We start from the raw sequence: 26,716 nt of genomic DNA, 5'->3' as shown, positions 1-26,716 counted from the left end.
CATTTTAGCTTTTCCAGTGAGCATGTGTGGGTCATTTGGGTTGTTGAGGCTTGTATAAAGAAATTGTTTTCTGACTATTTAAAGAATTTAGTTCCATAAAAGTGAAGTGTGAATGGTTTTGATATTTTCATTCACATATTTCTGATAGTTTCAGCCTGATTCAAATGGCAGTTGTCAATATCTTTGGGCCAGATCCCATACCCATAACCTCTTATGAACATTTTAAGATAACAGCTTCTTCTTTAAAAGATTTGCAACCAACAGAGAATTTGAAATATATTCAAATTAAAAATATTATTGAGAAAATTCCAATAATGTCCATTCTCATTTATATACATGTGCTCTCTCCAAGCTCTCTTTAAGTGCTCACTGTGCTCCAGGGAAGCAATGGCTGATGCCTCCTATTACTTGCAAAGTTGCTCCCAGTTCATTTTCCTTGTTAATTTCATGAACTATTGGATTCGTACAATACCTTTCCTATTAATATTGAAGCAAGGACTCCTTGGTTATACTACTCAAAGTACCATTAAGTCAGCAGCTGGGCTGTTTATAATGCATAATAGGATTGCTTCTGCCCTCTTTAATTTCCAGGTAATGATTGCTGAGTGTCTAGGGTTCTCTCTTTTACCTATTTCAAATGCATTGTATATATTTAGCCACACTTATTTCCTTCCTTTATTTTAAGTGTCCTAACTCCATGAATATTAAGTCACGTAATTCAGTCAGACCACGTTGGCATCTTATTTGAATAGGTAAACTCCAGAGAGCGAGAATAATCATGGTCAGGATTGCACTAACTCTGCATTTTGAATGCATATGGAATCAGTATCTTGTCGTTCTGTTTTGGAAGTCTCGATAATACACTGAAAGCATCGGAAAGTCACTTTTACTTTCCATATTCATTATTCTAACATTAATAGTCTCATTTCCAGTGAGTTAAATAACAATAATAGGGGGATATTATTTTATATATATTATTTATATACATATTATTATATATATTTTTTCTTTTTTAAATTTTATTTTTTGGTGCGTATTAATTATACAGAATGGTGGGTTTTGTTGTTGTATATTTATACATGCATATAACATAATCCGATCAATATTACTTCCTAATACCTCCCCCACTTTCTAACCTTCTCTCCTCCTACTTCCCTTCCTCTCATCTAATGATTTCCTCTCTACTTTCATGAGAACTCTTTCTCTCTTTTTGTTCTTTGAAGAGATATTTTTTTATTCATACTCATGATTCTCATGATTGGGTACAGCATGACTTACTTTTTCTTATTATTCTTAGAAATAGGCTAATTTTAACTGTTCATTAGAGGTGTTTTTTTTTTTTTTTTTTTTTTTAGTGTTGGGATTGATTCCAGGGCCTTGTGAATCTGAGGCAAACACTCTACTAAGGGAGCTATATTGCAAGTGTCATTTAGAGCTCTTACCAAAGATGACTTTAATGTATGTTTGAGATTTATGAACGTTAGTGATTAATTTCCTGAATATACTTTTTTAAATGAGGAAAATAAAATAGATTTTGTAGTTAAGAGGAACATTTTGTGCTTGTAGATATTTATTTCTATGTATTCATGACAATCCCTTTTATAATTGCTTTGGGACGTTCTTAGGTTGTCTCTTGAAACAGCACTTGCCAACATGCTGATACAATGTTCTGCAGAGCCTCAGCCTTGTCTGAGAATCTGCTCTTTGAGATCTTCATGGCAGGAAACTTAGGTCCTTGCCTTGGCGACATCTAGATCATGCTGTCGCCACTCAAAGAAGATTATAATCCTGATGCTATAATCTAAGTTGATTCAAAAGACTCCGCATGGAGTGAAAAATTCATCCTGATTTTCTTGGAATTTCCTGTTTTAACATAGAAAAACTCCAAGTCCTGGAAGACTCTTTAGGACCACAAAAATCAGGATGACTGATCACCCTTTACTCACTATGCTTCTATTTAAAAACTTCAGACTGACCCACAGGTTTATGGACAAATACCCAACAATCTGAATTTAATCATAGGGAAGTCTCAGCATACCTCCAGTTGTCAGTCTCTTGGCCCTTGTGTCCTCACCTCTAGGAAAAGGCAGCTGGATTAGGTGAACTCGCAGGCCTTGCTCAAAGTATACTCCAAAGGCTCACCAACATCACCACCACCAGGGCGCCCCTCAGAAATTCTGAAACTCAGACTGGACTTTGGACATCCTGAATCAGAGTGCCCAGGTGATTGGTATGACAAGTTTGGGCAGCACGGCTCTAAGGTCCTTCTAATTTTATCCTTCTATGATTCTAGCCTTAGCTATTTGTGCTCCGGGGCTTGATCTTTGTCCCAGAGCATTATAACCTCATTAGGAACATGTCAGAGCTAATGAGCAATTTGGATTCAGTGTAGATACAAACTTTGCTGCATTTCATGGAGAAAGGATTAATTTGTTGTGCTATTTGCCTTGGGGCAAGCACCCTAAGAGTTGATTTACAAAGCTCTCACAGTCATGATCTTTTGGGGTTGCATGTTGATGGAGATCTGATATGGCACAAGCGCCCTGCTGTCTTCACTTTTAACTGTTCACCCCCCTCCCTCAGCAAGAGGTCCCCAGAGGGCAAGAGTGAGGCTTTATATAGCAGCATAAACAAGGTGCTCCTTCCCCCAAGTGCTTGGAGTGTGATTTCTTCCTTGTAATGTCCCCTCTCTGGTCTGTTTTTACTATAACTGTAACTTCTTTGTTTTACTTCAGTGACCTTCTGTTCCTGTCCCTCACTGCCTCATTTTAATCTGATGAGTGCCCACCTTTGTGATACTTTCCATTTTATAGGTTCAATGCTAGCAGCTGATTGCATATAAATATTTGAAGTTGGCCATAATATATTTAATGTTTGGGTGAAGAATAAACTGCTCCCCTGTATAAGGCAGAAATCAAGTTTATGTCTAGTTAAAATGACAACATGCTTGATCTGCATGGTTGCTGCTTATGTTGGTCTCTCTTGTACCTGTTCTAAGAACATGCTTTCTGTTTTCAATATTCTGAGTCATGTTCCCTCTCTAGCTTCTGTTCCTAACAACCTCCCTCTGTGAACTTCATTCTTCCTAAAGAGGCAAGGGTTGGGACCTTATTTCAGAAAAGGATGTCATTGAACATTTTTTTTTTTCCAGAGCCCCCAGGATGACATGCTTTACATAGTTCTTGAATTAATCTGTCCAAAAATTTAGATAAATGATTTGCTCTGCATAGAAATAATTGCACAGAATGAGGATAATATTCTTGATAGATTTTTATGTGCTATTTCTAGATGTCTTTTGTAAATTCCAGTCTCTGTTCTTTAAATGCTGGTTTACTTTAGGGTTCTGTGAGCTTTCATTTTCTCTCAGCCATGTACCCATCCCAGGCAGTCTTGGCTATTTTCACATCAGTTAAGATTCACTGATGATTACCAATTGTTTCCTTTAGTTCAATGAGCGTACACTCTGGACCCATTTTTCTGCTGCCTTAAGATTGTGCACCGTCCAGTATTATAGCCACTAGAAACGTATGACTGCTGAGCACTTGGCATGTGGCTAGTCTGAACTGATGTGTTCCATAGGGAAAATTAAACACAAATTCTTGAGGCTTAGTATGAAAAAAATATAAAATAGTTTAATAATTTACTCATATTGGTTACACTGATGATATTTTGGATATTTTAAGTTAATATGTTACTAAAAGTAATTTCTCTGCTTCTTCTTACTTTCTTATTTTTTCCTTCTTTTTACTTTTGAAATGTGGCTACTACCTCTAATTTGTTCATTATTGCTTTTGTGGGTTTCTTGAATTTCCACTGAACAGCAATACCTTGAGTATTTCCACTAGTAGACTTAATAGTCATTTCAAACTCATCTTGCCAACAGAGAAATTATGAGCTTATCCCTTAGACCTGTCATCCCTCCTTGGGTGTTTAGAATCCCGCTGAGGCAAATGTTTATCTAAACCAGAAATATGGAGTCACCCAAAACCAACTCATCTTCTTACCTAACTTGTTACAGTAATCATCTACCTGGTCCATTTTATTTTCAAACAAGAAAAAAAAAAAACCACAAATCAAACGAAACAAAACAAAAACATCCTTTCTGAGTATTTCTGCTTCTCTCCTTTACAACTTGGCTCACTAGTCCGGGCTTCTAACCTGTATAACCATGATAGCTTCTGAGCATGCCACCTTGCTGTGTTCCAATGCTTGAACTTTGAAAATAAAGGTCTGGTCTTGCTTGAAACTCCAGTACCTCCAGAGGAAGGTCCACTATTTTCATTGTCTCCTGGGCTTTTCATGACCTGCTCCCTGCTACGGTTCCAAGCGTCATCTCTCAAGACTGTCTACCTTCCTTCATTCTATCCTTCAGCTGCTTTCAACTTCTTTACCCCTTTCAGTTCATGAGGTTCAGCCTCTGTGAACTCAGCCTGGAGCCTGTTTCCTCTGGTAAGCTTCCCTGAGCATCCTGAGTAGATTCTGGTCTCCGGGCTGTATGTCAGCTCTTGAGGTTTGCTCTCATCAATACTCTTAGTCCCTACATAGATCCGCAAATTGTATGTTTTTCCTTGTGCATGGGAAGGAGTGTTTATTTGTTTTTCTTAGGGTGCCAATACCATGTTGAACAAACTGGTTTGAAATTAGTGTTTTATAAATTATTACTAATAAAAATATTGGAGATTCCTCAGAAGCTTCCTTTGGTGTCATTATTGCTCACTTCTCTCTTAGGGCCTATTCATGAGGTGTCCCTGACATTGACCTTTGCTTCCAAAGACACACACATAGAAAGAAGTGGAGCTGTGATTTGTACATGCAGATCATTTTTAATTACATCTCTATTCTCTACTTTTGAAAAATAATTTCAAATAAACGTATATGTCCTGACCATATTTATTTTATTTTATTTTTTTTATTGGTTGTTCACAACATTACAAAGCTCTTGACATATCATATTTCATACATTAGATTCAAGTGGGTTATGAACCCCCAATTTTACCCCAAATGCAGATTGCAGAATCACGTCGCTTACACATCCACAATTTTACATAATGCCCTATTAGTAATTGTTGTATTCTGCTACCTTTCCTATCCCCTACTATCCCCCCTCCCCTCCCCTCCCTTCTTCTCTCTCTACTCCATCTTCTGTAATTCATTTCTCTCCTTGTTTATTTTCCCATTCCCCTCACAACCTCTTATATGTAATTTTGTATAGCAATGAGGGTCTCCCTTCATTTCCATGCAATTTTCCTCTTCTCTCCCTTTCCCTCCCATCTCATGTCACTGATTAATGTTACTCTTTTCTTCCTACTCTTCCTCCCTGCTCTGTTCATATTTGCTCTCATTATATCAAAGAAGACATTTGGTATTTGTTTTTTAGGGATTGGCTAGCTTCACTAAGCATAATCTGCTCTAGTGCCGTCCATTTCCCTGCAAATTCTATGATTTTGTCATTTTTTATTGCTGCATAGTACTCCATTGTGTATAGATGCCACATTTTTTTTTATCCATTCATCTATTGAGGGGCATCTGGGTTGGTTCCACAGTCTAGCAATTGTGAATTGTGCTGCTATGAACATCAATGTGGCAGTATCCCTGTAGCATGCTCTTTTAAGGTCTTCAGGGAATAGTCCGAGAAGGGCAATAGCAGGGTCAAATGGTGGTTCCATTCCCAGCATTCCCAGGAATCTCCAAACTGCTTTCCAAATTGGCCGCACCAATTTGCAGTCCCACCAGCAATGTACAAGTGTACCCTTTTCTCCACATCCTCGCCAGCACTTGTTGTTGTTTGACTTCATAGTGGCTGCCAATCTTACTGGAGTGAGATGGTATCTTAGGGTGGTTTTGATTTGCATTTCTCTGACTGCTAGAGATGGTGAGCATTTTTTCATGTACTTGTTGATTGATTGTATATCCTCCTCTGAGAAGTGTCTGTTCAGGTCCTTGGCCCATTTGTTGATTGGGTTATTTGTTATCTTATTGTCTAATTTTTTGAGTTCTTTGTATACTCTGGATATTAGGGCTCTATCTGTAGTGTGAGGAGTAAAAATTTGTTCCCAGGATGTAGGCTCCCTATTTACCTCTCTTATTGTTTCTCTTGCTGAGAAAAAACTTTTAAGTTTAATTAAGTCCCATTTGTTGATTCTTGTTGTTAACTCTTGTGCTATGGGTGTCCTATTAAGGAATTTGGAGCCTGACCCCACAATCTGTAGATCGGAGCCAACTGTTTCTTCTATCAGACACAGAGTCTCTGGTTTGACATCAAGCTCCTTGATCCATTTTGAGTTAACTTTTGTGCATGGCGAGTGAAAGGGATTCAGTTTCATTTTGTTGCATATGGATTTCCAGTTTTCCCAACACCATTTGTTGAAGATGCTATCCTTCCTCCATTGCATGCTTTTAGCCCCTTTATCAAATATAAGATAGTTGTAACTTTGTGGATTGGTTACTGTGTCCTCTATTCTGTACCATTGCTGACCATATTTATTGCACAACTGATAATCTAGGAAGGTAAAAGTTCAGAGGACATTAGGAAAACTCATTAAGTGTTAGATGCTTCTAGGAATTTTAGAAATAAAGACTGAGAATAGCATTTTAATCCCCGAGTCTTTTGGAGCAATAAATAAATAAATAAATAAGTGCCTGCATTTGTTTTTGCTTCTAATCTCACATCAGTAAAATGGGCATAATAGCATTTATCTCACAAGGTCATTGTCTGGCAGATAATAGGTGTTCAATAAAAGTGGCCTTTAAAAAATCTCTGTTTTACATTGTTATATGCAGAGGAACACATCGGCAAACTACTACTTGATTAAAACACTATAGATTTTTATGTTTCTGAGAAACAAATGCCTGGCAAGGAAATTAAATTTGCTCAAATGTAACTTAATCCAATTCTTGCAAACAAGTGAATCATTTCCAATAATCACATGACATTATGCCAATGGAGCAAAATCTCCCAGGTGGTCATAAAATCTGGAGTCATGCAGTACGTAGGCTTTGATTCTTTGCACCCGTGTACCTTCTGTTTCTTCCTTCCTTCTTCTAGAAAAGAAAAGGTTAATGTTCTTGTTGATCACCTTGATTCTTAGATCTTGCTTAATATCCTCTCCTGTCGTGCTTGCGTTCAGTTTTTACCTGTGCAACTGCTCTTAATGTGTCAGTGTTCAAAGTACGAGGCACCCCCTGCCTTTGTGAATGCAAAAGTAAAGAAGAGTTCAAATGGAAATTTTGGCCTAGCTTTTCATCTAATAACCACCTAATTCTCCTTCCTAGGGATAAAGAGGCATAGCATCACTAATGATATCTTTTCAGTCCTTAAAAAACAAAAAGAAAAAAAAAACCCTGTAAGACAGGGAAATTTCAAGATGTATCATCCTCTAGCAGATTTACAGAAGTAAAATAGAAAGTAATCTAAAAATCATAAAGGACCCAAATTGTGCTATACCAATACTATAGATTATTAAGTTTCATGAATAATAAAAGAGTACAGTGGTATGCCAGCAAATGTTTTAACAACTAGCTCTGCAGAAAAAAAAAAGACCTGGATAGTAGTATTTGCATACTTCTGCAGTGAATATACTCTCATATAAATTATTTGAAGCTGCAATGTTACACTGAACATAGAGTTGGGAAGAGAAACTAAGAAAATATTCTCATGAGCTGATGTCAGCTAGTTCTACCTCAGTATCAGGTATGTCTGTATATGTGTGTATAATATATATATATATATATATATGCATTTTATATACATACATTATATATATGTGTATATATATGGGTATACATATGTGTGTGTGTGTATATATATATATATATGTATATATATTTGAAAAGGAACAATACATATATATGTATATATTAAATGGAAGAATGGAAGACAGGTATATTAGTATAACTCCTACCAGATGCACATTGTTATTTTTCAGTATCCCTGATAAGTACTTGCCTGCATTCTGGTCACATAGCTCTGGGTATGGTATTCTGCTCTGAGGCAGTTTTCCAGCTAGATGCAGCAGATCAAGGCAAGAGATGCCATGGTGTATGAAGGATCATAGAAAATGGGATGATGGAAGACTCTTTTCTTCATGGATTAAGATAGAATGAGCAATAAGTAGTGCCCAAATATGACAGTAGATAAGTCTATTGCAAAATGGTAGAGGCTATCTTAGAGGTAGTGCCAGGTTGGTTCTTGGGGTCCTCTACAATCATTTATTACTTTAGCCAACTCTCAACAAAGAGAGAAGTATATATTTAAAAAGTCATGGAGGAGGAATGGTCAGGTGAACCCACCAGCAGCACAAGAATTATGAAGTCATATGACTTGACTTTCTGGGTACTCATTTTATTTTGCCTGATAATTTAAGAATTTTTAAAGTTTGGGGAAAGGCTTAGTGATTTTTTTTTCCTTTAGGTTTCTTACTTTACTCAGAAGGAGCAATATTTAAGTATTTCTGAGTCAATAGTTTATATGGAGAAAAACCTTACTGATAGGCATGAAATATTACTAGATGGTGGTAGGACAGCAGATAAGATAATAACAAGGACTAAGCTTAGTGTATTTTTAAAGGCTGCTCATACAAATCCAGTCAACAAAAGCTTGTTGGTGGAGCTCAAAATTTCAATTTTTGTCCTTTTTGTGCAGTAAAGAGAAACAGCAGTAAGCACAAATATCCAGAAGTTGCTTGCAGCACCCTTTGAGGCTAACTATTGTGATGTGTCTAGCTTAGGAGATGTGTAATTATAAAGAGTTTATTTCACAATTGTTCTGAATCAAGAACATTTAGAGCTCAATGCAGTGTTTTTTGTAATACACAGAGATATGAACCCTCAGGAAAAGTAAGCTAATTGGTATTGTTGATTGCCTAACAAATCCTTTGTGGGCAGTATACATTCAACAGTTCTGCACAGCACATGGGCAACTAAATTACGTAACTGTTTAAGCAACTCATATGGTAAATTGGTACTTTGGGAAGTTTTTATCCAGAGATAGAGTCATATTTCTAACGGAACATATCCCTTAATTAAAAGGAGATTTTTGCCTTTAAAAAAGAACAAACATTAAAGAACCCCACGGAAAAAAAAGCAGCATGTTAGGCCTACGGTCCTTTGTCTTTTCAGTTGTATACAGGAGCTGCTGCTAATGCAGAAGGAAGGGTTAACATTTAAAATGGACTGGTTGCCTCCTGATTTCTTGCACATAAAGCCATGAGAAGTTCAGAGAGAGACTTCTTCGCCTAGTAATGAAGCTCTCTGCTGCTAATGGCCCATGCAGACTCCCTTGGCTCCTCCAAATTAGAAATACTTTTGTGCTCCTTTGCTTCATTAACAGTAAAGAGAGGGAGATTGGTGGCTATTTAGGGCACAGGGAAATTGGTGGCTATTTAGGGCAAGTGAAAATTGTAGTAATTATGGTTGGTAAATTCTCTTCATGGTGTTCTTTGACTCTTGATGTTCTTTTGGTGCTTTTCAGAAGAGCCCACCACTGTCAATGCTGGCATTTGGCCTAGAAGGATAAGAGCTGATGTGACTTTTAATATTTGGCCCCTGGTAATGGTCAGTGTGAGGCATCTTGCTTACCAAGAGATGGGTATTTTACATTTTTTATTTGCTCTTTGCAGTGTGCCATATGACCATATCACCAGCTGTGATGGAGGGATGTTTGATAGCCCCCTGACCAAAACTGGTGCTGCTCATGATTGCCTGTGAATTTGTCTCCTGAATAAACCTTGGAGATGGATCAGGTGGTTTGATAAGATCAGAACTCTGAGAGAATGTGCCTGGCATGAAGAGGGAAGAGGAAAGTTTAACTTAGGATCACAGTGTGCTCTGGTGCCTTTTGGGTTGACCAAGGGGACAGCATCACTGCATCACACTATTGGAAGGAAAAGAACCTCAAAAGGAATGTATAAAGGCCTGAAGACAAGTAGAATTTAAATGCTGTGATTTCATTGTTTGACAGTATTTGAAGAAGGGGCCATGTTTGTAAGGGCCTTTAGAAACAGGAGTCTTGAAATGCTTCTTTCAAAAACTGAAATACCAATCTATAGAAACCAAATCAGAATAAGTAATATCTAAAAATTGTTTAGGGAGTGTGTTGCTGATAAAATTTTGAGAAATAATTATGCAATTAAGATGACCAGGTAGGGAGATTCTTGGGGCCACATTGATGGCATTTCTGAAAGTACCTAATCGGTTGTATTGATATATATTGATAAAATAGTTTCTTAACTCTCAAGGAGATGTGGGGGATTGCTAAGCAAAGAATGGTGACGTAGGAGGAATTAAATGGAAACAGATGAGTGTATTTGAACAAAAGGAGTTCTGTTGTTGGATAGTTAAAATAGAACTATTCTTTAGTGGCCCAAACCTGAGTCCTAGAATGTAACCTTCATCTACAAACAACATTGGATTTTACCACCTGCCCCAACACCTTCTACATCAGCTATCTCTGTAGGCTATGGCTGGTCATGAAACCACTAGTTTGGCCAATGGCACAGCCAGTATCTGTGCAGGCTCTAGAAGCTCAGGTTCCCAGATCTCTTCTTTCTTATACCACCAGTATTCAGTGTTTCTGAGGGCCCAGGAAAATGGTTGTGAGGTTGGCTGGGGATTGCTTGGGAATGGGTAGAATCCAAAGTGTGAAGACCATGTAAGACCAGAATAACCACCTGTCCTCCACCAGGAGACTGAAGACTGGTAATTGGAGCCTAAAAAGCAAAATTTAGGAATACCTGGAGAAGAGGGAGTCCTCAAGGAGATGAGGACTCAGATCTTTGCAAATTCACTGGACAATGCCCAGATTGTTCTATAGATTGACAGGGCATATTTTGCTCCTGATGGTTTTATGGTCAAGTGTGAGTTGGAGCATATCATATGCCAGTCTGAAGAGTGTCATCCATGGGCTTCCCAAGGTCACTGATGACATCAATACCATTTAACTGCAGCTGGAGATGGAAATTGATGCTCTTGAGAAGGAGTTGATATTTGTGAAGGAGATTAAGGAAGAACTGAAAGGTCTGCAAGCCAAGAATACTAGTTTTGGATTGATAGAAGAGAGGAATGCCCCCAAATCTCAGGACCTAAGCAAGATCATGGAAGAAATGTGGACCAAGTATGATTAGCTGGCTCAGAAGAACTGAGGAAAGTGGAACAAATAGGTCCCAACAGAATGAGGAGAGCTGTAATCCCCAGAGATCAGGGTTCCTGAGATGAAGTTCACACAGCTGAGAAGCACAGTCCAGTCCTCAGAGATTGACCTTAATTCAATGTGATATCCAAAAGTCAGTTTGGAAAATAGCCTGAGGGATGTGGAAGTCTATTAAACCATGCAGAGGGAGCAATTCAATAGATCCTGCTATACCTAAAGTGCAGTCTGGCACAGACCAGGAATATGAGACCCTACTGAACATCAGGGTCAAGGTGGAGGCCAAGATTGCCACCTACCATCACCTGCTAAAATATGAAGAGGACTTCAATCTTGATGATACCTAGTCAAAACAACTCCTTGCAAACCACTAAAAAGATCACACTTCACAGGATTACACATGACCAAAAAGGCATCTGAGACCAGTGACACAAAAGTACTCAGGCATTGAGGCAAAAGAAGCAGTGTTCCCTTAGGGGAGCAGGGGAGCAATAAAAGTTCAGAGGTCACTGGACATATGAAATTATTTTCCAAAGTGGATCAATTGTGAGCACTTGAGTAGAATAGAAGAAATATGGGTTATTAAGGAAAAATTAACATTTTCCTGAACCAGGACCCACTACTAATGCATATGATTTATCCATGACCCAAAGAGGTTTTCTGACCACTAAATATAATGTTCAAGTCCTTGTGACGAACATTCTGTAGATATGGGTTTGACTATATCAAATTCTGATAAATTAAGATCAGTTGCTTATTTCCTTTGATGAATAAGTTCACAAGAAATATTCTGACACCCTGCAGTTTGCTGGCTGGACTTCTCTGTTGAGGAGAAATGTCACTCAGTAGCCAATAGGAGTGTGCAGGTACATTTCACACTTATTTCTTCATTTGACAAATACTTGAACTCCCATACAAAAGACAGATTTATTTATTACTGAAATTCATTGGAAATTCCAACTTACTGATTAGTTTCTCCTGGATTTAGGTCTTACAATTCTTTATTCAGATCCCATACATCTCTGTGGAAGCTGAAAGGATGCACTTCCACAACCTGAAACACTTGGACTCATTCTCAGGATGGTGGGGAATCCCATCCCATCCTAAGTACTGACCTTGGTACCTATTACAACTTATCTACCTCTTTTATTTCTTAATTCTCACTATCTTTTCTTATCACATTTGTTTGCATTTATTCCCCCAAAGCTTATTTTATTTATTAAATATATTCACTGGGCAATCCTGGTACTGAGGGTTTCACTCAGGGGAAGAGATAACCAGGGAGATTGAGGACAAATAGCTAGAAAACACAAGAAAGACAATTTAGCATTCTAAAGGTGTTCTAAACATTACATTTTAAAAATAAATTCTATAAATGTAATGGTTTTCTGTTTGAGGATGTGAACACTCAGAACTAGAAGTGGGGATGGGGTGAAGTACCATGGAGGCAACTCATGCAATAGGCTGTATGTTAGAACAGAGGCTCTATGTGTCTACCCTGAGCTAAGACTATAAGCTAAGGATTGTCCAGTTATTCCAATTTAAATGCTGATGAAAATGGAGCATATGAACTCTCAGTATTTCAAGCCCGAAGAGAAGGAAATCATCCCCTCCCCTAAGATTTGTAAAGGTACCCTTAATGCTGCATAGAAAATATGGGGAGGGCTGGGATTGTGGCTCAGTGGTAGAGCACTCGCCTAGCATGGGTGCGACCCAGGTTCGATTCTCAGCACCACATAAAAATAAAAGGCATTTTGTTGTGTTCCATCTACAAAAAAGATTCTCTCTCTCTCTCTCTCTCTCTCTCTCTCTCTCTCTCTCTCTCTCTCTCTCTCTTAAAAAAAAAGAAAATATGGGGAAAGAGTAGTTGCTTAATTTACAAATTCTCTCACCACCAGCACTTTTATTTCATGAACAGATTAAACAAACACATTTACTCTCACCAGGTGTAAATGTGTGTATGCATGTGTGTGTGTGCGTGTGTGTTTGTGTGTGTGTATCTCAAGTGCTATCAAGTGCTATATTGCCAAGGCCTATTCTCTGTAACATGAAAGCTTTTGGGGAATGTTTTAAATGAACAAATACCACGGATAGGCTTCTAGACATACAAATAAGTTGGGAAGAATGGCAAATCTTAAGTGAGCTATAGAGAGGTGCTGTTGGGCATGGTGATGCCTACTGAGTGCTATATGTAGACGATCTTTTAAAGTTTCACTGTACTTGCAGGAAGTTTATGTGCACTATCCTTGTCTCCATTTGAAGTTGTGGTTCAGTGGTAGAGTGCTTGCCTAGCATGTGTGGGGCCCTGGGTTTTATCCTCAGCATCACATAAAGATAAATAAATAAAGGTATTGTGTCAATCTACAACTAAAAAAATATTAAAAAGAAATAAAAGAAAGGAAATGAAAACTTAAACAGAGTTAGTCATTTGCCCAAGTTCATATGCACTCCTGTGTGCAGATCTACTTTTCAAACTTATATATATTGGACTCCAACTTGCTGAAGCATTTAACATTAATAAATTTCCCTTAGCTGGGCATGATGGAACACTCTTACCCGGGAGGCTGAGGCAGAAGAAGTGCTTGCACCCTGGAGCTCAAGGCCAACTTGGATGACAAATCAAGATCTCTCCTACCAAATAAAAGTTCCCTTTTGATAATATGCCACCATATTATAAATTGACTTTAGATATCCTCATGTCCCACTTCACTTTGAAAAGCCAACATCCTCCTCCTCAATTTCCTCTATTTTGAGAATTTAATTATCTGCCCACAGCAAAATGCTACAAAGTTCACATGAAAACTAAACCAAAGGGGAAGAGAGTCATAACATGTACTGATTTTTAAAAACTTTCGTTTTTTTTTTTTCTATTCTGGGTCTTTTATTATTCCATATGAATTTCCTGATTGTTTTATCTATTTCTACAAGAAATGCTGTTGGGATTTTGATTGGGATAGCATTGAACTTATAGAGAACTTTTGGTAATATCGCCATTTTGATGATGTTAGTTCTGCCTATCCATGAACAGGGTATATTTTTCCATCTTCTGAGGTCTTCTTCTATGTCTCTTTTTAGGGTTCTGTAGTTTTCATTGTATAGGTCTTTCACCTCTTTTGTTAGGTTGATTCCCAGGTATTTTATTTTTTGGGGGGATATTGTGAATGGAGTAGTTGTCCTCATTTCCGTTTTCCCTAAAGACCTAACAAGAGCATGCTACAGGGACACTGCTATATCGATGTTCATAGCAGCACAATTCACGATAGCAAGATTGTGGAACCAACCTAGAAGCCCTTCAATAGATGAATGGATTTAAAAAATGTGGCATTTATACACAATGGAGTATTACTCTGCAATAAGAAATGACAAAATCATAGAATTTGGAGGGAAATGGATGGCATTAGAGCAGATTATGCTAAGTGAAGCTAGCCAATCCTTAAAAAAACAAATGCCAAATGACTGCTTTGATATAAGGGGAGTAACCAAGGTCAGGGTAGGGAGGAAGAGCTTGAGAAGAAGATTAACATTAAACAGGGATGATAGGCGGGAGGGAAAGTGAGAGGTAAGGGAAATTGCATGGAATTGGAAGGTGAGCCTCAGGGTTATACACAACTACATATAAGAGGAAAGGAGGAGTAGGAGAAAAATTATATAAGTGGAAGAAACGATTTATAGTAGAGGGGATGGAGAGAGAGAAGGGGAGGGGAGGGGAGGGGAGGGGAGGGGAGGGGAGGGGAGGGAGGACAGTGGAGAATGGAATAGACAGCAGAATACATCAGTCACCAGAAAGGCAATTTGTAAATCAATGGAAATGTAACTGATGTGACACAGCAATCTGTATACGGGGTAAAAATGGGAGTTCATAACCCACTTGAATCAATCTGTGAAATATGGTATATTAAGAACTATGTAATGTTTTGAACAACCAACAATAAAATAATTAAAAAAAAACTTTCGTTTTATTTTTTTAAGTCTATTTTGACTCACTTTTAGAGACTTAGCATGTGACTAAATCTATTTATGTTCTAATAGAGACTTAAAAATCACTTTCTGGAATGGACTGAGTAGAACAAGTTGGGAGATATTGGATCATAAATTTCGGTCTTATGCCATTTACATATTTCTGCCATACTCTGCATCAGTTCCTCCATTTGCTAAAATGTAGTTCTTGAAACCCCTTATATAAATTAGAATGACACTGTTTGCTTTTGGAAGATCTTATCATGCATTTTTCATTAATATAACAAACACTATCTAGATGTCAGGGTCTACAGGACCCAGAGCCGCACAGCAGGTATAAAGAGGCAGAAGAAATACCTCTAACTTAAGGATTTTATAACCTATATTTTTAAGAAAGCAAACTCAAAAACACTGAGGGGCTGTGCTAACAGTGAGCACTGGACAATAGGCCAGCCCACAGAACAGGCACCAGATCACCTTTTCTTTCTAGGGAAGGCTACTGAAGGCTACTTGCTGATCAGTTAAAGAGGACATCTTAAAGTCTAGGCACATCAGGTCCTGGGCTTCTATCATTGCACCCCATAGATATATCTAATTACTCAAAGTAATGTGTTTTCTGCTGTTAATAAACTTGGTAAATGGGCTGAACTCATTGGCGCATGCCTGTCATCCTAGCGGCTCAGGAGGCTGAGGCAGGAGGATTGCAAGTTCAAAGCCAGCCTCAGCAAAAAGAAGGTGCTAAGCAACTCAGTGAGACCCTGTCTCTAAATAAAATACAAAGTAGGGCTGGGGATGTGGCTCAGTGGTTGCGTGTCCCTGAGTTCAATCCCTGGTACCCACCCCCCCCCCAAAAAAAAAAAAATAAAAACCCAAACTTGGTATATGGGAAAATTCTGATTGTAGACATTTCTTTGTTAAAATAATCATATATGGGCTGGGGATGTGGCTCAAACGGTAGCGCGCTCGCCTGGCATGCGTGCGGCCCGGGTTCGATCCTCAGCACCACATACAAACAAAGATGTTGTGTCTGCTGATAACTAAAAAATAAATATTAAATAAAATTTCTCTCTCTCTCTTTCTCTCTCTCCTCTCTCACTCTCTCTTTAAAAAAAAATAATCATATATAGTTCTGGCCCATATGAACTCACTGAGGTAACATGACATGGTATTAGTGACCTTAGATCTGAGTGTTACCAACTGCAGTGTACCAGGCCAGGGTAATTTGGAAGTGATCCAATGCCAACTTCCCAACTTGATCCACACAGTGACTGCTAAAACCTCAAGAGATACTCAAAAGATGTGCCTAAGACACACAGGAGAGAATAGAAATATGATTATAATTGATAGACAGGAAATACACTAGATCCAGAAGGGACCAATAACCAAGAAACTCCTTTTTTTTTTCTCTTTTCAAATTACCCTAGGGTTAATTCTCCTGATGTTTCTTATGATTTAACCCTGAAGGACAGCAGAAATAAGACAACCACTGTCAATTATGTACATGACACATTGTCCAACCATTATGGCTGGATGGCTCTGCTTTTGGATCAAGAGACCTACTCATTGCAATTTGAGAATCCTTGGATCAACAGATCTTTGCAGGTAACCCCAGGGATCCATTCATTGGTTGGTATATCTCATCCCCAATATGTGATTCTTGCGTTTCCTTCTGTGAAGTAATGAGTTGCAAATATTAGCATCATCTGATGCTGGAGAAGAAAACTAAAGCTGCATTTTTACTAGGTGAATATAACTTGAATATGAGATTTGGTTGGTTTGTTAACTTGAACATTTCAGAATCTGCTTAAATCCCATCTTAAATGCAGAAGGGCTCTGCTTGAAAGATTTAATTTATTAAATCAATGAAAACAGCCTTGCAGCATTCTCTATAACTGCATTTTTAAAAATTTCAAGTTAAAAACCAAGCAGTTTTTATACCCCAATTTATAGCCAGAGAAAATGTTTCAAGGAGGCATTTGTACATTTCATACTGCCACCTTGTGGTCAAAGATCAACTTCTCAAGCAGAGGTCTCAGTCCACAGGCTGAGTTGGGCTGAAGGAGTCAAAGGTTTTGGGGAGCAAGAAGGAATAGCTACATGGAAAGTGTGTATATCTTGGAGAAAAAAAGTAATCCAGTGGATCCCTCAAGTCTCTTTTCTTCCTTTAACACAGTTCTTTCTGTCTTCTACACATTTCCTCAGTTATAAGAGCCTGTTTTAGGGAGAGAGAAGCTGCTTTAGGTGCACTATGGTTATGAGGAATTCAAAACAGAATCTCCCGAACCTTTCATCACTTCCCTCAGCAAGTATATTCACCTCTCTTTCCTTCGCTTGAGGTTCCTCTGGGAACATTCTGGGGAGTTTTCATAAAGTGAAGGTGGTGGGATGTGGCTCTGGAGGTGGGCACCCCAGGTGTTATTCTAGCTTAGCTCTCTCCTGTTTAATGAAACAAAGCAAGTTACTGAACCTCTTCTTGCCTCAGTTTCTTCCACTGTAAAATGAGACAATAAGAGTAGCAATCACAGAGGGTCTTTCAAGAATTGAATGACTCTAATGACTAGTGACTGAGGGTGCGGTGATTGCTCCAACACTGCTTGCTGTTACTGCTGCAAATGCGTGTTGCTCTGACATTGCCTGCCTCTTCAAGTTGTGAGAGAAAACTGGGAAGGTATTCTAGATGGGGCCCTGTCTCTTCTAGATGTTTGACCTGAGACAAGTCAATTCACTTATCTGAGCCAGGGTTTTCTTCTTTGCTACCGGGGTGGTTTAAACAAGATGAACTTGATGGCTTCTTTCAGTCTTCCTGTTCTATGATTTTGTAGCTATGAAATTTTGTTTGTAGTTTTGAACTTTTTATGGAATAGATTTAAGTAGGCCCAGTTCCCACAAGAAAAGGTTTTGTTTCTAAACTACTCCATCTGTGTTCTAAGCTCTTGGGTTTGTTTGTTTGTTTGGTTGGTTGGTTGGTTTTTTTTTTTGGAGGGGAGAAAGGGGGGTTCTTACTAAATGATTGTTATTTTGGTGTTTTTTTTTTTTTTTTTTTTTTTTTTTTTTTTTACTTCAAGTATGAAGCAACATTTGACAACTTTGCTCCTGGCAATTACCTACTGCTGGTGCACACAGACTTGCCACCTCTGCCTGATATTCTTATAAGATGTGGGAGTCAGGTGGGTCAGTCTCTGCGGTCTCTGCCATCACCTGGGCGGGACCAAGGCTGTGACTGGTTCTTCAACAGAAAATCAAGGCAACTCACATATCTGGGTAAGTATTCAACTGGGGGAGCATTTTGAGGGTATTGAATCAGAAACCACCATTTATTTTTGAATTCCAGACTTTTGTGCTATGATGTGAAGCACTGAGGGGAATAGCTATGTATAATTTATAATTGGATGAGTAGGCTCTGAAATCAGATTGCCTGGGTTTAAATCCCAGCTCCGAGACTTAATAAGTAGGAGACACTAAGCAGGTACTATTTCTAAGTCTGATTCTCCCAATACCTTCTTATTGTTCATTTTTCATAGGATCTCAATGTTAAGATCAGGATTGTCTACCTCTTTTGGCTTCCTGGAGTTTATGTCTCATTCTTTTTCCATCCTAATATCAGCACTGGTCACTCTGAGAACCTTGGTGTCCACTTGTACCAACCTCATCAACTCACTGTAAGACCCACTTCTTATATGGTCTGTAAGAAAAAGAATCTGACAAAACTTATCTCAAATGATGATTTTCTTATAGATTGCTCTTAATAAATCCTGGTCAAATTAAGGGTACCTTGTCAGTATGGCATATCCCCTGCCACAAGCCAGACTTGGTCCTCAGTCCCTTGTCTTTCCCACCTGTGCCTACCCATGTCACATCAGGGTCTGATGTACAGTTCAGCCCTGGGACTCTTCAATTTTAATTGCACCAGAGAGGATAGTCTGGTGCTTTCTCAGTTTTCAGTTTCTTGCCAATTGGACTCTCATGTTTTCTTTATACTGAATTTTACCATTTACATTTTATTTCTAATTTAATCCATCCATAAATATAACCTAAAACTATTAAAACTCAGGATGGACAGAGATTGCTGACAGCGTTTTACCACTGGAGCCAAATACAGTCATTAAGTAAGAGCAAATAGTTGCCATTAACTTTAAAACTATTTACTTGCTATGTACTCTTGAAAAAAAATCAATTTTAATTGCTCTCTTTCTATTACTTAGCACACTTCTGAAGAGGCTGTCTTTTCCATTGGTCAGGTTTTGTTCATGAACTGCAAGCTAATTTGAATACTCACTTAAGCCAAACGTTTATGACACACAGGAAAACCAATCAAATGATGCAGCCACAGATTTACTCCCCCTTTGATAGCATTAATTGAATTAAAGCAAGTCATGCCGTCACACTTTATGTTCACTTCTTTGGTATAAATGCACATCTGTTTAAGTATCTTTACCTGTGTGCATATGTACTTACACATAGATGTATACTTTTGTGTGTGCTTACATATGACATAGGTGACTATTTTAATATAGTTCATTAGGTAGTCTTTATTAATTTAAGAAATATTTGTATCAAAATGTCCTAAAATCTCTACCTTTACTTATGTTTTGAGTAAGGAACAGGGAGTCACAGAAGGTTGGTTGAGAGTGTCTTAAACCTGGAGACCCTTGCTCCCTGAAGAGGATTCCCAGTAATAGCTTCATGGTCAGTGGTAACACCCTCAGCGGCACAAGTGAATGATACAGCCACTTCTCTTCTCAACTCGGGGCTGGCCCACTGAGGATCGAGGATTCCAGAGGAACTGAGGCTTGCACCACTCCTCCATGGAGGTTCCCCTGCAGCTGCATTGGGTTATGTAGATTTGGTTGTAATATTTGTATATCCTCTGCATAAATTTACAACATTGGTAGGGAGGTGGTGTTAAGGTACCATGATTTCTGCAGAACGGTCAGCATTTCCCAGTGCCATGTGGCAGTGAGGTAGTTATTGTAGACAGTATCCCAACAAAACCCCAGGAAATAGAGTCCCAGTCCTTGGGCCACACATTTGATATATTGATTAGATTACTACTTTCACCTAATTGTCTTTTCCAGACTCAACTCTAAAATTTGGACTGAGATAATTTACATGAAATACACTTAATCAAAGAAAAGACCTTAGGCCAAGGCATCGCTGTCTACATGGGCAGGTGCTAGAATGGAAACGCATGGGAGGAATGGTACCGACAGAAGTTTCATTTCATTGTAGGGAACTCCTCCACCTCTTTCTCTGCTGTTTTTTCCTGGGTTCTGGGTCAGGTTTCTGGGGGTGCTGCTCCTCTCTGTGCTGTTATTTCATTCCTAGTGCTACTTCACTGATGACTGCGTTTCATTGACTTTCTAAGTGAACCCTCTTTGTATTGTTTGCTTGCAACCTCAGCACATGCCTCAGGACAGGAAGTTTTTACAAAGTCACAATTATCTATGTTTTCCCTATTGGGCTGCTTCACATGTGATTAATCTTAGACTCAGCTGAGAATGGAAAAGATCAGAACCCAGGCATTCTAGCTCCTGGCTATGGATCCCTCCACTAGAGTGTGCTGCCCACTAAATAATCATTGATCACTGACCAAAGAGGATGCGGGGGTGGGGTGGGGTGCGTGCTAGGCAGTGTTATGGATGAAAACTTCTCATTGATCCTCAGTAACAAAGAAAAAAGTGCTGCATGTATGTTTGACTCTTGTATTTCTCTTTTCTACCAAGTCAAGTTTTGTCTTTGTTCAGCCAACATCCTTATGGAGTGCTAGGTTTTTGAAAAGTTCATGGCCAGTACTTGGGGCTTACAGTTTTAATCAGTGACTGACTGGCTGTTCTATGTAGGGCATGGCATTATAATTGTTCCATGCCTTTACTAGCTTCATTTATACCACAAGGTTAAGAGTATTTACTTGTCTTGAAAATGTGGTATTAAATGCTCAAATATATTAGAGTATGATAAGCGTGCCATATTACTTTACTAAAATTTTTCTCAAGAGATTAGTAGGTTTTTTTCTTTTTCCCCAGAAAATTACCAACATTGTGCATCTTGATTTTGGTGTGCATTTGATCAGTTCTTTTTCTTCTCTTTCTTTCTTGTTTTGGTACTAGGGATTGAACTCAGGGACACTTGACCACTGAGCCACATCCCCAGTCCTATTTTGTATTTTATTTAGAGACAACGTCTCATTGAGTCTTTTTCTTTTTCTTTTCTTTTCTTTCTTTTTTTAAAACTAGGTTTTGTAAAAGAGTTGAGGTCCATGATCATATGACATTAATGGTATATTGTTTCCATGACTGAACTTGAATACCACTTAAGCAATTGTTATCTGTAGAATAAGATAACTTTATTCATTTGAAAAAATATCTCTTAAGGAGTTTGGTTCAGGTTGCCTTTCCAAAGCTACTAAACATTTTGCTCAAAGAGCTTCTTACAAGAGGCCACAAGTTTAAGAGTTTGTGGGCTATGGTTGCATTAGGAAGCAGCAGGAGCAACATTGGATGTGATAAACTGTTAAGAATGACTCTTCCCAATACTACTTGTCTGCCATGTTTGGGAATGAGTGTGACTGTAGAAAAGTGTTCTTTTCTCATTGACAAAGTTGGGAGTCAAATCCAGCAAGCCTGTTTCTCCCTCCACGCAGTTTCCCTTACTGGCAGCTCATGCCTCTGCCTCACAGAACCAGTTCCCACTGCCTCTTTCCCTGCTGTTTTTTCCAGGGATGTTTCAGTTCATGGTGAACTATTTTTATTTTTTAGTTACATTAACGCTATGAAATAATTAGTCAGCTAATTAATCTGGTTTACAAGCTTTGTAGGATTCTTCAGCTGTCAGTCAGGCCCAGGCCCGAGGCCTCCCTCTAGTCTCAGCTCTCTTGCTCATGTGATTCCTGTTGCCATGGCTACTGGCTACATCTGCTGACACCCCACTCTCTATTTATTGCTTAATTAAGAATTTCACGCTCAGCCCTTATCTGCCTCTAAGAACAAGCGCACACTGTTAAGAAATTCCAAATTTAGGCCCAGACACAAGGAAAGCCTTTCTTATGGGCTTGGCTGTATGGAGCCTCTCTAACGATCCTCTCCTCTCTGGCATCCCATCCCAGCCGCCACCCTTCAATCAAAAATCATTAAATGGGGCAGAGATAATGAGCATGTAGCATATCAAAAGAAGGATGTTTGCTTGGTCCAAAGGAGGAAAAGCTGCTAGGCCCCATGCTCAGCTCCACTTCAAAGGGAGATGAGACCCCCTCATCACTGGGGCCTGATAAAGCCTCATTTGTTCTGGGCTTGACTTATGCAAAAGGTCTGGTATGTCAGAGTCCCATCTCACAGACGTGAGCTCCCCCCCACCTCTTGCTTCCATCTCCACCAGCCCCCTCCCTAGCCTTCCCCACACTCGTGTGTCAGCACTTAGGCAGCTGGGTCCCCCAAAGCATCAGGTGGAGCGTATAATCACTGACTCTCCACTCACAATGGACACTTGTAGGGGGGTGACCAGGAGGAGGTCTTCATCACAATAGAAGCACAATTATTGCAGCTGCTGGGGAGGGCTGTGCTTCTTCCTGTAGAAATATAATAGGACTTGCCCAAAACAGGAGGTGAAGGTTGGGGGTGGAGAGGGGTGGAGAAACAATCTTGAGTTGATTATTCATATTCTGACTCTTGGAAGCCCAATGTGGAACCAGTGGGGTTCCAGCAGCTGCTCGTACACAGCCCTCTTCTAATAATTGTACATTCTGTCAGGGGTCAACTTACTTTTGACCCTCTCCTTTTATATTGGTAAAAGGCTCTTTAGGGCAAACTGTTGGGTTGTGGCAGGGTGCATTAAATACTCAGAGCACCTTCCCTTGGCTTTATCCCCCACCCAACCAGCAGCCGGTGATAAATTCATATCAGATGCTGCACCATTCACGGTTGCCCTCCTGAGTTCACACAGCCCCCACTCAGGCAGCAGAGATGCGGAGGAAGCTGGGATATTGTGTGAAGCAGCAGCTGAACAGGTCTGCCTGGGAGGCTCCAGAGGCTCCTGCTGCACTACCTTCTTCTGATCTGACTGAAAAAAGCCCTCTCTTGGCAGGCTGGCCAACCCACGTGTCCAAATGTCCCCCTCACCAAGATAAAGGCTGGCTGTGTGTCCAGGAGCCAGGGCTGTGCTCTACAGGGTGAGAGCGCCGTGGACAGGAGGACAGATGGATTTCATTGTCTGTGCCAAGTTGCTTTGAAGAGCTCAAGTCACATCACACAGAGGGATCAGAAAATGTGCTGTTAACTTGGGGGATCTGAAATTAAAGAAGCTTTCCTGAGTTGGAAGCCAGGCTCAGGATCCTGGCTGTTGTTCAGGTTTTCTGTTCTCAAAGCAGTGTGGGCGCTGGCTGATGCCCGGACTCATCTGTTCTTCAGGGCGGCTGGAAGACCCCGTGTGATTCCTTGAGAAAGAATTCTGTTAGGATCTGAGGAGGAGACGGGAGTCCACTGGCTCCCCTGACCTCTTGGGAGGATTTTGTAGGCAGAGCAGAATCATAATCTTTTGCAACTCTGCAGCCATTCCCATGCTGAAGCCCTCTAAGGCAATCTATAGCATTCTAGTTAATAAATTAATTTACATTCTTATAGAAAACTCATTCCCCAAAGATCCCCAAGGACCTTTACCAGTAATGTAGAGGATTGACTTGAGGGAAATGTACTAACCTTTGCAGCAAAAATATAGATAATGGAATAGGAGGTGGGGATGTGAAAAGGGATTTTGCCTCTTGGTTAGAAGCAACTTCTCCAAAAGAAAAAGATGTGGGGGAGGGGAGAAAAGAAGGAAGGAAGTGGGGGTGGGGAAGAGAGACAGACTGAGGGAGGGAAACTTAGAAGTCAGAATTTAATGGACTTTTTAGTAATCTTTCAGGTTAGGGAACTAAGTCTCTGCAATACTAAATGACTAACTTTTATTCACACAGCTTATAGGTGGTGCAACTAGTATTCAAACTCAGGTGTTTTAACTCTGGGAACATTGCTTTTACTATGATGTTACTTTAAAAAAAAAAAACTATGCTTATGTAACTACCCTTGTAAGCCACACCTTTTTCCATTTACAAGAAAACTCTGTACTTACTAGCTAACATTCTGCTTCCTAGACTAGATATATAAGCACCATTGTTATACTTTTGTTACATTCTTTTGCTTCCTATACTACCATATATTTAATAAATATTTCCAAAAAACGATTCATAACTGCCTTATTTTTAAAACCTAACTTCTTATTCATATAAGCATGGATTTAATGGGCTAGTTCTTTTTTCTAAATACCTTAAAATTCATAGCCACTAAAACAAAACTTTTTATGCCATCAAGATGGTCACTACATGTTGTATATTTGGGGAATATAATGTGGTGGTCTGCAAGGTTTTGGTTGAGTTCATAAAAGGTGGCTATATAAGGATCTTTTCTATCAGGGTCTTTCTCTTCACTTGTTAAGCACACCTGCTCTTGTGAACATGCCACGTGTTGAGAGTATGGTACAAAGAGAAGTTGCACAATGCCTTAAATCGGCATTTTTAAAATTTATCTTAAGGGCAAGCAGGCAGAATGCTTGTTCCTAGGTCCCTCCCTGAAGTTTGTGGTTCTGTAGGTCTGCAGGAAACTAAAGATGTCACGAATGCCTCCACATAAGTGTGGTAAACATCCCTCTGAGTCAATGCCACAATTGCTATTGTTCTCTGAGTTAATTAAGAAGGTTTAATTGAGCTAGCTCTCAGGACCATGGGTAATTCAGATATATCTGTTGGCGTCTTGATCAAATTCTTTTACACGTAAAAACTTACACTCTTTCATGAATGAATGCTATTGGGGTTAATAGAAGACTCTAAGGTGATCACAGGATTGTCATATTGTATTTCCATGAAGGTCTTTAAAAGACCATGTGTTATGAGGGCCAAGGTGACTTTCATGGTTGTCTCTGTGAAGCTGAATTCATAACAGGAATGTTGGTCCTATGAATCAAGCTGCCCATGAACCAATTGACAAGCAAGCTTTTTTTGCCGCTAAATAAAAATGGTCTGCTTCTGGGGAATGAGTTCAAGTACACCCAGCAAGACAAGACAAACAGCAGGAGAATGCAGGTATGTGAGGCAGTTTTGAGGAGAAGAGGTGGAGATAGCAGACATGGCAAGCTAAGATGAGAGAGGACTAGATCCAACAGCTATGTCAAGAAGTCAAAGCTGGGTTCTGGGTCAACTGCAGACAGAAGCAGAAAGCGAAGCCATGAGCCAGGGTGGGATCCAGTTTGTAGACATCAACTGCAGTTTGCTATTCTATGTTCTTTTCATTGTGTGGTCAGTGGCTGACTTATTGGATTAACGTGGACTCAATGAGGAGTTCTAAAAGGTGAATAAACTATAGTGTCAAAGTGAGACCTGGGATATGAATGGAAGAGTCAAATAGGGAAGAAGTCCATGGCTTACCTAAGATGCCACATGCATTTTCCATTTTAAATAGGTACTATTTCTCCCTCCAAAATTTCAAAAGGGAATGAGACCTGTTAGGGAAGAATTATTTATTTTCTTCCCTAGCACTCTAGAAGGGACAAAATTTACCAGATACAGCACCTCACCCTGTAGGCATTTGCTTGGCATCTACTTGGGTAACTCCTCTTCCTCTTACCAGGTGCCATTTCTTGGCTCATTTTTCTCCTCCTCATACATGGTTGTGTTTATAGCTACCTTAGATCATATAGAACTCATCAGAAGAATATGGCAATTATTGAGTCAAATGCTTTTCTTCTTTTGGAGGACCAGTTCTTAAAATCTAGGATCAACTCCATGGGGCTTCATTTACAAACAAGGAAGATTAACCATTCTCATATTACAAATGTAAAATCAGAAATTTGAAGCACCCAGAAAGCATGCCTACAATGGCACGGCTTGTGGAAGGCTTGGGAAAACTCTTCCCAAGTCCATACCTTTATTCTTAAATGACTTTCATTCCTCTTTGTACTTATTCAAATTGGAAATGATACTTCACATTTACAGTCTTTTAGAGTCAAAACACTTAGCAAACTAGCAGATCTTGTTAAGTTGCTTACAACTCTGTAATAGTGCAGCTCATAATGATTAGGTGCAGCCGTAAAAAGAGCAGAAAAAAAAGTAAAAGCATATTTCTTGAGCCTTGTTAACTGGTGCCTAGCATAATGTGCATGCCATAATGGTAGTGTTGATGATAGTTAATATTTATTGTTCACTATGTGCCAGGCCCTGTACTAAGCGTGTTCCATAGAATATCTCACTTTTTTTTCTTTTAGTCAACAACCCTAGAAAGTAAATAGTATGATTTTCCCATTTTCTGATGAATTGTGTGAGGTTCACAAATGGTAGCTAACTTGTCATTTGTCCTTTTCCAGGAAGGGGAAGAGCCAATCTTCAAATCTAGCCTAGGGACCCTTCCACATTTTCCCCACCACTCTCCCTTGTCACTCATGACTTGGAAATGGTGTTTGGGAAGATTTCCTCTTGCAACCTGTGTTCAAAGGTTCAGAACCAGCCCCAGAGGCACATAGAGAGCAGTGGTATGAAAAGTCAGACTCTGCCAAGCTTTCCTACTTTTGATATTGTCTCTGTCTTTTTTGATACTGAAA

At 39.3% G+C, this 26,716-nt stretch overlaps 1 protein-coding gene across 1 annotated transcript in view; it reads left to right on the top strand.

Annotated features, from left to right (window-relative positions):
• The window catches only part of PKHD1 (PKHD1 ciliary IPT domain containing fibrocystin/polyductin), a gene marked incomplete at its 5' end in the record, with an annotated part of 435,617 nt that overhangs the window by 199,314 nt on the left and 209,587 nt on the right, over nt 1-26,716 (top strand). Inside the window, 2 exons of the mRNA XM_081295270.1 lie at nt 16,525-16,702; nt 18,166-18,361. Coding sequence (XP_081151396.1) covers nt 16,525-16,702; nt 18,166-18,361 — 374 coding nt within the window. The remainder of the gene's footprint in view (nt 1-16,524; nt 16,703-18,165; nt 18,362-26,716) is intronic.

Source organism: Spermophilus citellus (assembly GCF_964194105.1).
Source record: "Spermophilus citellus genome assembly, chromosome: 5".
NCBI classification, from domain to species: domain Eukaryota; kingdom Metazoa; phylum Chordata; class Mammalia; order Rodentia; family Sciuridae; genus Spermophilus; species Spermophilus citellus.
Note: the sequence above shows the minus strand (reverse complement) of the source record. Positions and strands in the feature narration are given on the sequence as shown.